A 13,046-nucleotide genomic window follows, 5' to 3' on the forward strand; every position below is an offset into this window, starting at 1 on the left:
AAAGAGAATGAAATAAGCATATGCCCTAATTGGCTAATGCTTTAGAATGCATAAGTGCTAGATTATTTAGAAATCAAAATGAATGCATTTAAGAAAAAATGATTTTCAGGGATAATTATTACGGCCAACAGATTGAATCAGAGTATCTCTAACTTCAACTTCCTACCCCTTTAAGTGAATACCTTAACTGTACTATCTCACTAACATCTGTACTGTGGAATATCTATCACTTTGTCAAATAGTTGTTCTATTGGTCATTTTAAGCAGTTGGCTTACTGGTAGGGTTATTTCCTAGAACTTCTCTGCTCACTTTTCCATTGCTTACTTTAAGACTTATGTTGTATAACCATTCCCTTCAAGAGTTGAGAAGTCAAAATTTGAATCTGTGCATGCTTTCATCTAATTATAGCATAGATTATTATCTACAGATTGGTAGAAAGCGTATTTAAAAAAATATGGGTAAAATGGGGAGGCAATGAGAAGTGGTCTCCAAAAATTAAGGAAGAACAATTTCTTTAATCACAGAAGAATTTCTGAAAACATGCTTAAATCTTGACTTCAAGCAATCCACATTTTGTAAAAATGAAAAATGGGAGCATGTCTTAAATATAATGATAAATTCATTAGAACTATATCATTTTTTTGTGTGCCGTACTCTTCTTCCTAATGAACCTGATTATATATAAATGTGACTGGGGAGAAAAAGAAGGGCAATTTAAAACAAGGTTAAATTTGTTAAAATGAATTGTGTGATACTTAAAGTGCTTCAGAACCAAAAATGACTCTTTTGCTATGTAGCTTAAACAAACAACAACAAAAAAATATATAGATTTTTATTTATTAATATTATTAAGTTTGATGCTAATTGAAGCAATGATAAAAATAAAGCACATTAATTATGTTCCAACACAAATAGTCAAAATACCACTTAATGCTGTTAATAGCTATCACATAAGTAACAAATTGTATCCCAAGGTAACCAGTTTTAAGGTGTGACCTTTTTTCTCTCTTTTCAATCATAATCTACTTTTTCCACCTGAATTATTTCCTAAACCTTTTTCTATTTTAATTTCCTTTGGCAGCAACAACAACTGCTGAGGCCTTCTCTTCTTAAACCAGAGGTATCAATTTTCTTTTTCTTTTCTACCTTCACTGAGTCTTCAATGTACTTAATGTGACTTTGAGGCCTGTTTCACATGTGGGCAGAGTGTGTGGCTACAAGCATGACTTAATTTTACAAGGGAGAGAAGAGGTGGTTTTAAATTAGATCAAATAAGCAAATAAGCAAGCAACTCACCTCCCTTCTGCTTTCTGGTGACTGAAGTTCCAAATTTTTAGCTTCATTCTCTAGAAATCAGGTAAATAAGACCTTTGTTTATATTAAAAGCAAACAAGCATTAAATGAGACAAGTCATGAACCTGATCTGTCACTTGTCTTAGTGAATCTAGACTCATCAGAACTATTCTTGAGATCAGATTTAGGTCAGGGAAAATCAAGAAGTAATGGTGACATCCATGCTGAAATAACAAAGGCAGAAAGTTGGTTGTGATAAACAGACTTTAATCATTGAAATGTGATTCAGAATACTGTCTTTGGGCAGTCTATTTTAAAATGCCTTATGACATTTTCTCCTGCAATGAGAAAAGATATTTAGAGTTATATAATAAATGCATGTCATTTTTATTTATTTATTATCTTACATACTTCCTAAATTGAAAGAAATAAAGTAATGCACATTTTAAATACCTTCTTCCTTTAGAAAATGTAAGATTTTATAATCTTCACCTAAAAAAAGTACTGTTTATTGCTACTTCTCAACAACAGAATCTTAACTTTGCTAAAGACAGGCATTTTGTGGTTAGAATTTACTCCCCCAAATTGAGAGGTTGATGGCAGAAATATTCAAATGTATAAATTTTATTAAAAAATGTCCATGGAAGGACTTCCCTGGTGGTCCAGTGGTTAAGAATCTTCCTTCTAATGCAGGGGACTTGGGTTAAATCCCTGGTCAAGGAACTAAAATCCCACACGCCATAAATTTTAAAAAGTAATAAGTTAAAAATTTCTGTGAATACTTCTCCATAGATTGTTGAATCAGATACCTCAGAGTTGAAGTCCAAATGCCAGTTACTGTATATAAAGCCTTAGTCAAACTACACATCTTCCTTATGCTCATTAATTTCATCTTTTATAGGATGTTGGCAGTAATATTAAATATATAAACTTCTAACTCAGCAACTGGGGCATAGGGGAAAGAAATTCAGTAATGGTAGTTATATTTTTCTTTTGTTTGCATCAATACAAACATTTACAATTTAGTCAATAAGATACTAGGTTGATTATATGCTTTCTCTGTGTGGTCAGCAAAAATGAATTTTAAAAATAACATTAAGCAGTTTATCTGCCCATAAAAGCACCTTTTAGTAAGATGCTTGGCATGATTCACCTGCTAAGGGAATGTCAACAGGGACTATATGAAACAGCAATAAAAATCAACATTCCACTTTTCTTTTCAGTCTGACTCAGGATCTCAGGTCTTCCCTGGTGGCTCAGTCCATAAAGAATCTGACTGCAATATGGGAGACCTGGGTTCAGTCCCTAGGTTGGAAGATCCCCTGGAGGAGGGCACGGCATTCCACTCTAGTATTCTTGCCTGGAGAATCCCCTTGAACAGAGGAGACTGGCAGGCTTAATGGTGGAGTTCTTCCTCCATTTTCTTTTTTTTTTCCTGAAGAGATGATGCTCTGATATAAGTGGTGGTATAAGTATAAGTATCCAGGAGGGAACTTTCAGAGCATTGCCTTCCACCAGCTCCCATCTCTCCCTATAGACTATAAGGTGATTGATTAAATTGATGATTATGTGGGCTCCTCCCCAGTTGCTTCCATCCTTCTGTTATTTTTTTAAGTCATTTGATGCAAGATATTTAGCTAACAAGACCTGAGTTTCATTTACCAGTCAAGAAAAAAGAGAAGTATGTGTCTGTAAAGAAAATTGATTTTTTTTTTTTAAATTTTAAATCCACTCCGTCACTTTGTGCTCAGTTGCTTGTCATGGCCAACTCTTTGTGACCTCATATACTGTAGCCAGGATCCTCTGTATATAAGATTAGCGAGGCAAGAATACAGACATAAATTGTAATTTCTTTCCCCAGGGGATCTTCCCAATCCAGGGATCCAACCCCCTGGATCTCCTGCAGCTCCTGCATTGGCAGGCAGGTTCTTTTACCACTAGTGCTACCTGGGAAGCCCCTTCAGTAGCATATATTTCCATAGATATTTTTCATTATTGCTAAAAGCTATTAGAATTCAACTTTAAAAACGTTATTGTTTTTAATTGTCATAAGAGCACATACTTCAAAATCTTTCCTCTTTCTAAGTGTACAATGCAGTATTGTCAACTGTAAGTTCAATGCTGTATAGCAATTTCTAAACTTTTTCATTGTGCTTAATTGAAACTTTATATCTGCTAAATAGCAACTTCATATTTGCCCCCGTCCCCATCTCCTGCCTGGGGCTTCCCTGGTGACTCAGATGGTAAAGAATCTGCCTGCAATGCCAGGGAGACTTGGATTTGATCCCTGAGTTGGGAAGATCCCCTGGAGAAGGCAAATGGCAACCCAATCCAGTATTCTTGCCTTGAGAATTCCATGGACAGAGGAGCCTGGCAGACTACAGTCCATAGGGTTGCAAAGAGTAGGACACAGCTGAGCCACTAACACTTTCACCATCCCCTGGCAACCATCATTTTCCTTTCTGTTTCTATAAGACCATTTTAGATACCTTGTGTAAGTGGAATCATGTAGGATGTGTCCTTCTGTGACTGGCTTATTTCATCAATGTGGTAGCAAACAACAAGACTTCCTTTCTTTTTTTTCTTTTTAAAGGCTGAATAATACTCCCTTATATGTATGTACCACATTTTCTTGATATCAATACATTCTTCCATTTATGGACATTTAGGTTTCAACTTCAGAATCATTTGGCAGTCTTTGCTCAAGTCTTCGCATGTATTAGATTAAACGTGCATTGGCCAAGAAGTTAAGTATTACTTCTGAGACCTTTTGGCTTCATTTAACTAGTATAATTACATTGGATTTTTGAATGCCTCAAAAGTCTAAGCCTATTAGTCTGAAAGTTTTTTTTAAGTATTTAATTTTAATAAGTCAAATTTAGATTTTAACTTTGTCCCAGTTTCTTATTGGTCTGAATTGACTTCATTTCACACCTTTTTCCTGTAATAAACATTTTTTGAAATAAAAATACTGACATAAAATTATATGGCGCCACGAAATGAATTTTTACAGAGGACTCATGCCCTACTAGCTCTCCAGAAGCCCCTCCATATTAACACTTAGATATTGTTTCTCCTTTCACTCACACTCACCTAGCTTTTGTTTCCAAGACAAATGTTTAACTGTTTTTGTTATTTAGTCACTAGGTTGCGCCCAACTCTTTGTGACCCCATGAACCATATTCCACCAGGCTTCTTTGTCCATAGGATTTCCCAGGCAAGAATACTAGAATTGGATGTCATTTTCTTCTCCAGGGGATCTTCCCAACCCAGGAACCGAACCCGCATCTGCTGCATTGGCAGGGGGATTTAATACATATAGTAAATTTTGGCTTTATCAAGATATAAGTGACATATAAATTGTAAGATATTTCGAGTGTACATTCCGGTGTTTTGACATATGTATACACTGTGAAAGGGCTTCCCAGGTGGCTCAGTGGTAGACAATCTGCTTGCCAATGCAGGAGCTGCAAGAGATGCAGGTTCGATCCCTGGGTTGGGAAGATCCCCTGAAGGAGGAAATGGAAACCCACTCCAATATTTCTTGCCTGAAAAATCCAATGGACAGAAGAGCCTGGCAGGCTACAGTCCATGGGGTCTCAAAGAGTAGGGCATGACTCACAAGCATGCATACACTGTAAAAGGACTAACATATCTGCCCTCACATATTTATCTATATTTTTACTCATTATTTTTTTGTGAGATCTTTTAAGTTGTACCTCCTTAGCAAATGTCAATCGTATAGTATAGCATTATCAACTGTAGTCACCATCGTTTACATTTGATGCTTGATCTTATACACCTTATAGCTGAAAGTTTGTGCACTTTCACAAACCTTTCATCATTTCCTCTACTCAGTAACCATTTTTCTACTGTTTCTGTGAATTTAGTTTTTAATTTGTTTTCTATTGTTTTTAGATTCCAAATATAAATATAGTATTTGTATGTCTGACTTGTTTCACTGAGTATAATGCCCTCAAGATCCATTTTATGTTGTCATCACAAATGGCAGGAGTTCCTTCTCTAAATATAGCCATTTGTCAGTAGCAACATTGTAGCCAAATGAGGTTTATCCAAAGTATGATTATTGCTACTAGAAAATTTTTCACCTAGCTGCTAACACCCAGATTGGTTTGTCTGTTTTTGAAATTTATAGAAATAGAATAATATAGAATCATATGCTTCATTTTGTACCTGACTTCTTTTGCTTATCATTCTGTAAGGGAGATTTATCTCTATTGTGTGATGTAGCCGTGTGTTTATCTCATGGCCTTTGGTATCAGTTGCAGTTTGGGGCTGTTGTAAATGATGTATTTTGGTGCACAATTTTACATATTTATATTGGGCACGTAGACTAAGTTAAATTGAATTTCTGTGAAAAGAGATATGTATATTTGACTTCAGTATTATTCCCAAACCTTTCCCAAATGATTTTGCTAATTCATAATCTCTCCAGAATATGAGAGTTCCCACTGTGCCACGTCCCTTACCCAATATGGTATTGCTTATCTACACAAACACATTACTTTTAACTTGTCTTATGAGGAAACTGAATCCATTTTAACATCAAAACTGGTTTCCTTTGCAATTAATTCACAAAGTATTTGTAACTGCAAAGTCATCAGATAGTACAATTAGTAGAGAGGTTGCAAACTCATAAAAATCTAAGAAGGTAATGTAAATAAGTAGTTTATTCAATGTAAAAGAAAGAGAGAATAATGGGGCATCCTATTGGGACTGTGAGTGTAGTTGTAAAATAGTCTGGTTGAGAACACGGCAGTAACCAGGAAGGAACATGATTTCTGTAGGGAATAATACCAGCAACTAAATTCATGACATATAAAAATATGAGCCCAGTGTTGCCATCTTTATATTTTTTGAAAGAAATCAAAATCCAGATTTTTAATGGCATTTTCTGATTAGAAATTGGGTAACTAATCAATGTTTAAAAATGTTTGCCAAACAAAGAACAAATGAAGGCTAGCTCCCTTTCCATCATGCAGGCTGTGAATATCCACACTTTTTAAGTGATACATTAGTATCCCCAGAGGACTTGTTTTCCTGACATATTATACCTGGATCAAAAAAAATTAGTTCTTATAAATAGTAAATGATATTAGAAATAATATTCCACTGGTTTTCATGTGGATACCTAAACTCTTCTTCCCTTTTCTTACTTCACTGACAATTAATTTGGTAAAACCTTGACAGTTCAACTTATTTAAATGTTAACATAGAAATAAAGAGAGAAATTTAGTGAAACTGAATTTAATAGTTATTTAAAGCTGATTTTATGTGTATGTCTCAGGAAAAATATCTTTCCGTTAAGTGTAGAATGACGAAAATCAGTAGTGTCTGGAATTTAGAATTGGAAACCTGAAAGGGCCTATGGTCTGACAAATTTCTTTCTTTTTTTTTTTTTAGGAAAAATAATTAAATTCATAATTAACATTCTTGAAGATATATCACATATTAGCACATTTTTATTAATATATAAATGACTATTTTCAAATCCTTTCTTAAGAATAGCTTTTGAAGAACCAAAGAACTCTTCATAATAGAAAAATGTTATTAGGATGATGAAATAGTGCTGAAGATAATGTTATAATTTTCTTCATGGCTAAAGTCTACTAATAATATGTTAAATAGGTTGAAATATTAACTGTGTGTTGATAGTTTTAAAAAGTATCTAAGAACAAATAATATACGCTTATCTGTAATCTTTAACAGATTTACCATTCAAAAAACTTTACTTTCCCCTTCCCCAGTTCTAATAACATAAATTAACTTTGTGCAAAATAGCTACAGACTATATATATATATATATATATATACACCTATATATATATATATATTTGAGTAAGTTTAACTAACATTTGTAACCAAAGTTATTTTGGCAGCAGCATTTTGAGAGTCATTGAACACTAGGTCGTCAAAACAAACTTTGAGCTGAAATGTGATAAGAATTTATTTTCAAATGTGATTTCTCTTTTTGAATAATAGGAGTTATCCATGGAGTCTGGAATTGATCCTGGCCAGGAATATGGACAAGATTATTACAGTTATGAGCATGGGTACATCTTCAGATTTTTTATCCAGTTTCTTAATATTGTTATGAATAATAAGGTGTTATTAAGGGGTTATTATTACTAGCATTTTTATGAGTGTCATTTCATCCATTTCATGTTTGAAAATGAGTTATGTATCTAGTTTTAGCTTCAATCAAGTTTAACCATTTTTTCTATATTGAATTCTGTTTTGATGTTTATATTGATATTGAATACAATTTGAAAAATGCAATAAAATTATTCAAATTGTTTAAATGAGGAATAGAAGTCAAACATATTTGCTCAATTCCTGAATTCACCATTTCTTTCATATGAGACATTTAATATTTTATCTAACCAGTCAGCCTCAAAATTTGCCCAAGAGAAATTAAGAAGAAAACAGTTTAGAATCCAGAAATGAGCATTTCAAAAGTCATTTCTACAGACATAAGTTAACTGTTTTCTACAGTAGAGCAAAATAAATATGATCCCACATCATATTTGAAGCAGAAATTTAAACTTAGAGTTTGCATTCTGAACAAGTTATCTTTCAGAAAGAACCTGTCTGGTGCCTTAAATTGTTCAGCTAGTCAAGGAAAAATATTCCTTTCCTTCACTCTTATCTATCCTAAAACTTAAAAATGAAATTTTAAGATTAATCTCCTTTTCTTGTTATTCCAGGGTACCTTATGGCAAAAGTCATTGGTCATCAGATTGTAGTTCTTTCCCTATCATTTTGTAACTAGTGTACCAGAAGCCAAATAGGTGCTGTATAAATATCTATTGATTGAATGGTGAAGAAAAAGAAGAAAACAGAGATCAGTCATGGTTATACAGATCACATGAAGACATGTTTAAAGTTCTAAGTTTCTGTTACAGGTATGAAATGCCTCAATATGGAAGTCGTCGTCGTTTGTTACCACCAGCTGGACAAGAGGAATACGGTGAGGTGGTTGGTGAAGCTGAAGAGGAATATGAGGAGGAAGAGGTAACTACTATAATATTTTATGTAATGTTAACATTCCAAGGAAATGGCAACCCATTCCAGTATTCTTGCCTGGACAATCCCATGGACTGAGGAGCCTGGCAGGCAACAATCCATGGGGTCACAAAGAGTTGGACATCAAAAAGTGACATTATTTTAACATTCCAAGAAGAATACTTTTAGCTCTATTTGAATAGCAGCCTACAAAACATTTCAAAAATCAAACATCCTATTCATTTAGTACCTGTTTTCCATAGAAATTTAATAGCACTAGCCATTCCATTGTCTTGTCTATAGACGGACATTAATTTATATATAAATTTAATTTCTTTATATAAAATATTAATTTGAAATAAAACCAAAATAAAAAATTCTAAATGTTATTCCATAATGGTAATATTATAATCAAATAGGTCAAAAAATATTTTGCTAAACAAATTGCTTCCACTTTGTCTAGCAAACCTAAAAATCATTAAAAAGTACAATCTCCATCTTTTAATTATAAGAGAAAAATAAAACACCACCAGTATGCTTAATGGTAATATGTCATTTAAGTCTAAGTTACCACAATTTCATTTATATCTAATCCTTAAACTTTGCCTGAAATATTCACTTGGAATGTTCTGTGCTCAATCACTCAGTCGTGTCTGACTCCTTGCAGTCCCATGCACTGTAGCCTGCTAAGCTCCTCTTTCCATGACATTTTCCAGGCAAGAATACTGAAACAGGTTACTATCTCCTACTCCAAGAGATCTTCCTAACCCAGGGATCAAACCAGAGTCTCTTGCATCTCCTGCGTTGGCAGGCAGATTCTTTACCACTACTGCCAACGTGGAAGCCGTCACTTAGAATACTTATTCAGATATTTAAAACAAACAAACAAAAATTAATGTCACTGTAGTTTTACCCTTTTCAACATTTTAAAAATAGTCAAATATTTCATTAGCTATTCAGATAAGCTATCATAATTTCCAGATGGGTTAAAATTTTGTTAAAGCAAATGCATAACACTATTTAACCAAATTCTAAGGATGGGAGAGAGAAAAGAAAATGATTAATTTATTTTTTTTCTCTTTTGATCTAAGGTGAGAAATAAATTTTGAATAAGAAAAAGTGAGAAAACCTTAAATTTTGGTATTATAAGGTATAAGCTATAGTGGTTATTTCCTTGACCATCTTCTGGCTGTATGCAGTGGGATAAACAGTAGGAAATGGTATGATTGTTCTCTAAAAACAGTTTTATAATTTGCATGAAACTATCACCCTGTAGATTCACTCCTTATGTGGGACAAGGTCACAGCTTAACCTTTTCCCAGCTGACACTTCAATTGCATTTTCATGATTTTCAGGAAAAGGCAAAGAAAGTCAAACCAAAAGTTGAAATTAGAGAGCCTAGTGAGGAGGAAGAAGTAGTTGTCACTATTGAAAAGCCACCCCCAGCTGAACCAACATACACAACATGGAAGAGAGCCAGGATATTCCCCATGATTTTTAAGAAAGTTAGAGGACTAGCTGATAGAAGAGGCATCATCGACCTTGAGGAGGAAGAGAGGCAGCGACGCCTTGAGGAAGAAGATAAAGATTATTTGAAACTAACTCTGGACCAAGATGAAGCTACAGAAAGCACGGTAGAATCAGAGGAGGAATCCTCAAGTGACTATACTGAATACAGTGAAGAGGAATCCGAGTTCAGTGAGTCTGAGACTACGGAAGAGGAGTCTGAGTCAGCGACACCCTCCGAGGAGGAAGAAAGTTCTACCCCTGAGTCAGAAGAGTCAGAATCCACCGAGTCAGAAGGGGAAAAGGCAAGGAAGAATATTTTTCTTGCAAGAAGAAGGCCCGTTGTTGAAGAGGTCAAGGAAGTCAAAGGTAGAAAAGGGGAGCCAGCTGAAGAGCCAGAAGAACTGCAGGTGGAAGAAGAGGAGGAACGCCCAGCAGAAGAACAGAAAAGCGAGCTGGCCCCTGTGGAAGAACCAACAGACCTCGAATCTCGAGACGTCACTGAGGAGGGCAGTGCAGAATCAGCTTCAGTGGAAGGAGGTGTTGAAAGTGAGGAAGAGTCAGAGTCGAGTAGTGTTAGCAGTAGTAGCGAAAGTCAGTCTGGAGGTCCTTGGGGCTTTCAGGTGCCAGCGTACGACCCAAGCAAGTATGCCAGCCAGAAGTCTCCAGGAGCAAACTCGGAAGGTTACAACACAGCTCTGTAAACGAGGCCACAGTAGGTGAAAGTTTTGCAGTGATGAGTGCTCTTGTGTGCAGTGCTTTCTATGCATTCTCTGAAACGACATTTGAAGGGAGGAAATTGAATATGATTTTTATCTAACTTAAGATTAGAAGCATGCCAGAGAAGCAGCTATATATGCTATCCAAATAGATTTGTATATTAGAATATATTAGGGTAAATCTGATTGATCTTTCCCATATTACTAATTCAAAAGACATACAATCAGTTACTCAGTATTTAATATTTCATAATGTGATTCCTGTTAATGCAATGTGGAATTATGTATTGCCAGTGATGCTCTGGCTATTGGAATGAATTTATGAATATATGCAGTGGTCTTTATGCCATCTTTGTAACATAAATCCTTAGGACAAGCTACAACAAATGAGATCTCTGCAAGTCTACTTTTGCGTATATGTACATTTCAACTGGCAAACATATTATCAAAAACGTCATAAACATATTCAATTAGGTTGGTAGCTCGCATTTCCAAATACCAGATTTTAAGTGAAATAAATTTAAAACTAAAAGTTATTACTATTTCCTTTCTGTTGTGGATAGGAATTAAAATGGATTTAGAAAAAAATGAATTTTAACAGCTATACATTTTTTTCTGGGTAGATAGCATAATTTTGAAATATAAATCTGGAAATCCAAAATTATGGCATACTTAGTGCAACATGTTGTTAGTTCACATATCCCCAAAGTGTAATACTCTTTTAAGAATAACTAAGTACTTTTTAACCTTTTCACCTTGTCATTTCTAACATGGACTGTTAAAATAAAAATGGAGAAAATTTCCATTGTGTTCCAGCTGCTTACTAAAGGCAAATTTACAATCATTAATTTTCTATTTTGTGTATTACAAGACAAATTGTACAGGATGGGAAGATATTTTAACATATATTTAAATGGGATGAACCAGAAAACCAGGATGTGAGTGATTAAATGCATTAAATTATACAAAATGCTTGACGAATAATGGAGGATTAATTAGGAATTAGAATATTGTAAGTTTAAAAATGTTTCAAATATTAGGAATGGAAGTATGAATATGAACAGAATATACTAATAAAGGGGGGTGTTCCTTTCAACTTAATGTTCCTGAAAAGTATAGCAACTGTAAAACAATGGATCAGATACTTAAATATAACCAATATACTTTTTTTTATGATAGATCAGTAATTTTACTTAAAAAAATAAAAGTACTTCCTGAAATGTCTACTTTCTAATCTAGCAATCTTCTTCAGAAATTATTGTGCTCTCAAACCAATGAAGAATTTGTGGAAAAGTAATTGATAATAAGATTCTTCCCTTTACCTCTTGAATTATTACCTTTGATACCTTTCTGTCAAAGGTTGTGAATTTCTCAATCATTGTAATCTTTACCCTTTTAATTCCTTTGATAATGATTCATGTGTTTTTTTTTTTTGACAGTGGGCAAGAAAAAGAATGATCAAGTTAGTTGTTGATCGAGAGTATGAAACTAGCTCAACTGGAGAAGACAGTGCTCCTGAATGTCAGAGAACACGTCTTCAGAATCCTAATATCCACAGTAATGTCAATGGCAATATATACATTGCACAGAATGGTTCTGTGGTGAGAACCCGCCGAGCCTGCCTCACTGATAATTTAAAAGTCACTTCCCCTGTTCGACTGGGGAGACACTTTAAGAAACTAGACAAGTTGGCCGTGACACATGAGGAGAACGTCCCCCTGAACACATTATCAAAGGGGCCATTTTCTACTGAGAAAGTGAACACAAGACCAACTCTGGTTACATTTGCCCCTTGCCACGTGGGGACGGACGGTACGGCAGTGAGGTCTTTGGGGAACAGGCTGAAAAGCACAGCTGAACAGGAATCCGTGGTTGAGAGTAAGAACACCAAGGAGGCTCTGGAGTTCCATAGTGACCACACGCAGTCAGATGAAGAGGAGCTGTGGATGGGTCCCTGGAACAATCTCCATATACCAATGACAAAACTGTGACTGATTTTTTAAAAAGTTATTTTAATTTTTACTTCAGTTTTTAATAAACTGCACTTTTTATTGTCACTGACAAAACAACATATGGGGTTTATATCATGCACACAAGCTAAAACTTTGAACAATAGGCTTTAAAGCTTAAAAAGAGACAGATTTGCACTCACATTTGTATCAATTAACTGTTCTTCCCAGAAAAATCTTTTTGGATAGATTCTCAATTCATTGTATAACGTCATTTAAACATTTTGCTGTTGTGTTGGGTCTTTTTTTTTTCTCATTTTAATAAACAATAAATAATTTACTAAATAATCATTTATATTTTGTTGATTAACATAGATCACTTTTCATCTCTAGCTTCATGGAACTTGTTTTGGTACATGGAATTTTACTTTTCATAAAAAATGGGAAAAATTTATATTAGAGGATTTTAGAGGTAACAGGTTTATACAGTTGCTGTCTATATCATCCTGACTTTTTAAATGAAAGATTGAATTACAAAGTGATATTTAATGG

At 34.4% G+C, this 13,046-nt stretch overlaps 1 protein-coding gene across 8 annotated transcripts in view; it reads left to right on the forward strand.

Annotated features, from left to right (window-relative positions):
• PCDH15 (protocadherin related 15) overlaps positions 1 to 12,716 on the forward strand; it is a 767,128-nt gene extending 754,412 nt beyond the window's left edge. For 3 of the 8 annotated variants that reach the window (XM_065919987.1, XM_065919986.1, XM_065919985.1), the window contains 2 exons: positions 8,221 to 8,329; positions 11,985 to 12,716. In XM_065919987.1, coding sequence (XP_065776059.1) covers positions 8,221 to 8,329; positions 11,985 to 12,536 — 661 coding nt within the window. In that variant the 3' untranslated portion in view covers positions 12,537 to 12,716. Of the gene's footprint in view, positions 1 to 1,082; positions 1,122 to 7,297; positions 7,369 to 8,220; positions 8,330 to 9,675; positions 10,531 to 11,984 lie in introns of those variants that run through there. The other 5 variants (XM_065919983.1, XM_065919984.1, XM_065919981.1 and 2 more) reach the window with 3 other exon arrangements.
• The last annotated feature ends 330 nt before the right edge of the window (positions 12,717 to 13,046 follow it).

This window comes from Muntiacus reevesi, chromosome 2 (genome assembly GCF_963930625.1).
Source record: "Muntiacus reevesi chromosome 2, mMunRee1.1, whole genome shotgun sequence".
In the NCBI taxonomy this organism is placed as follows: domain Eukaryota; kingdom Metazoa; phylum Chordata; class Mammalia; order Artiodactyla; family Cervidae; genus Muntiacus; species Muntiacus reevesi.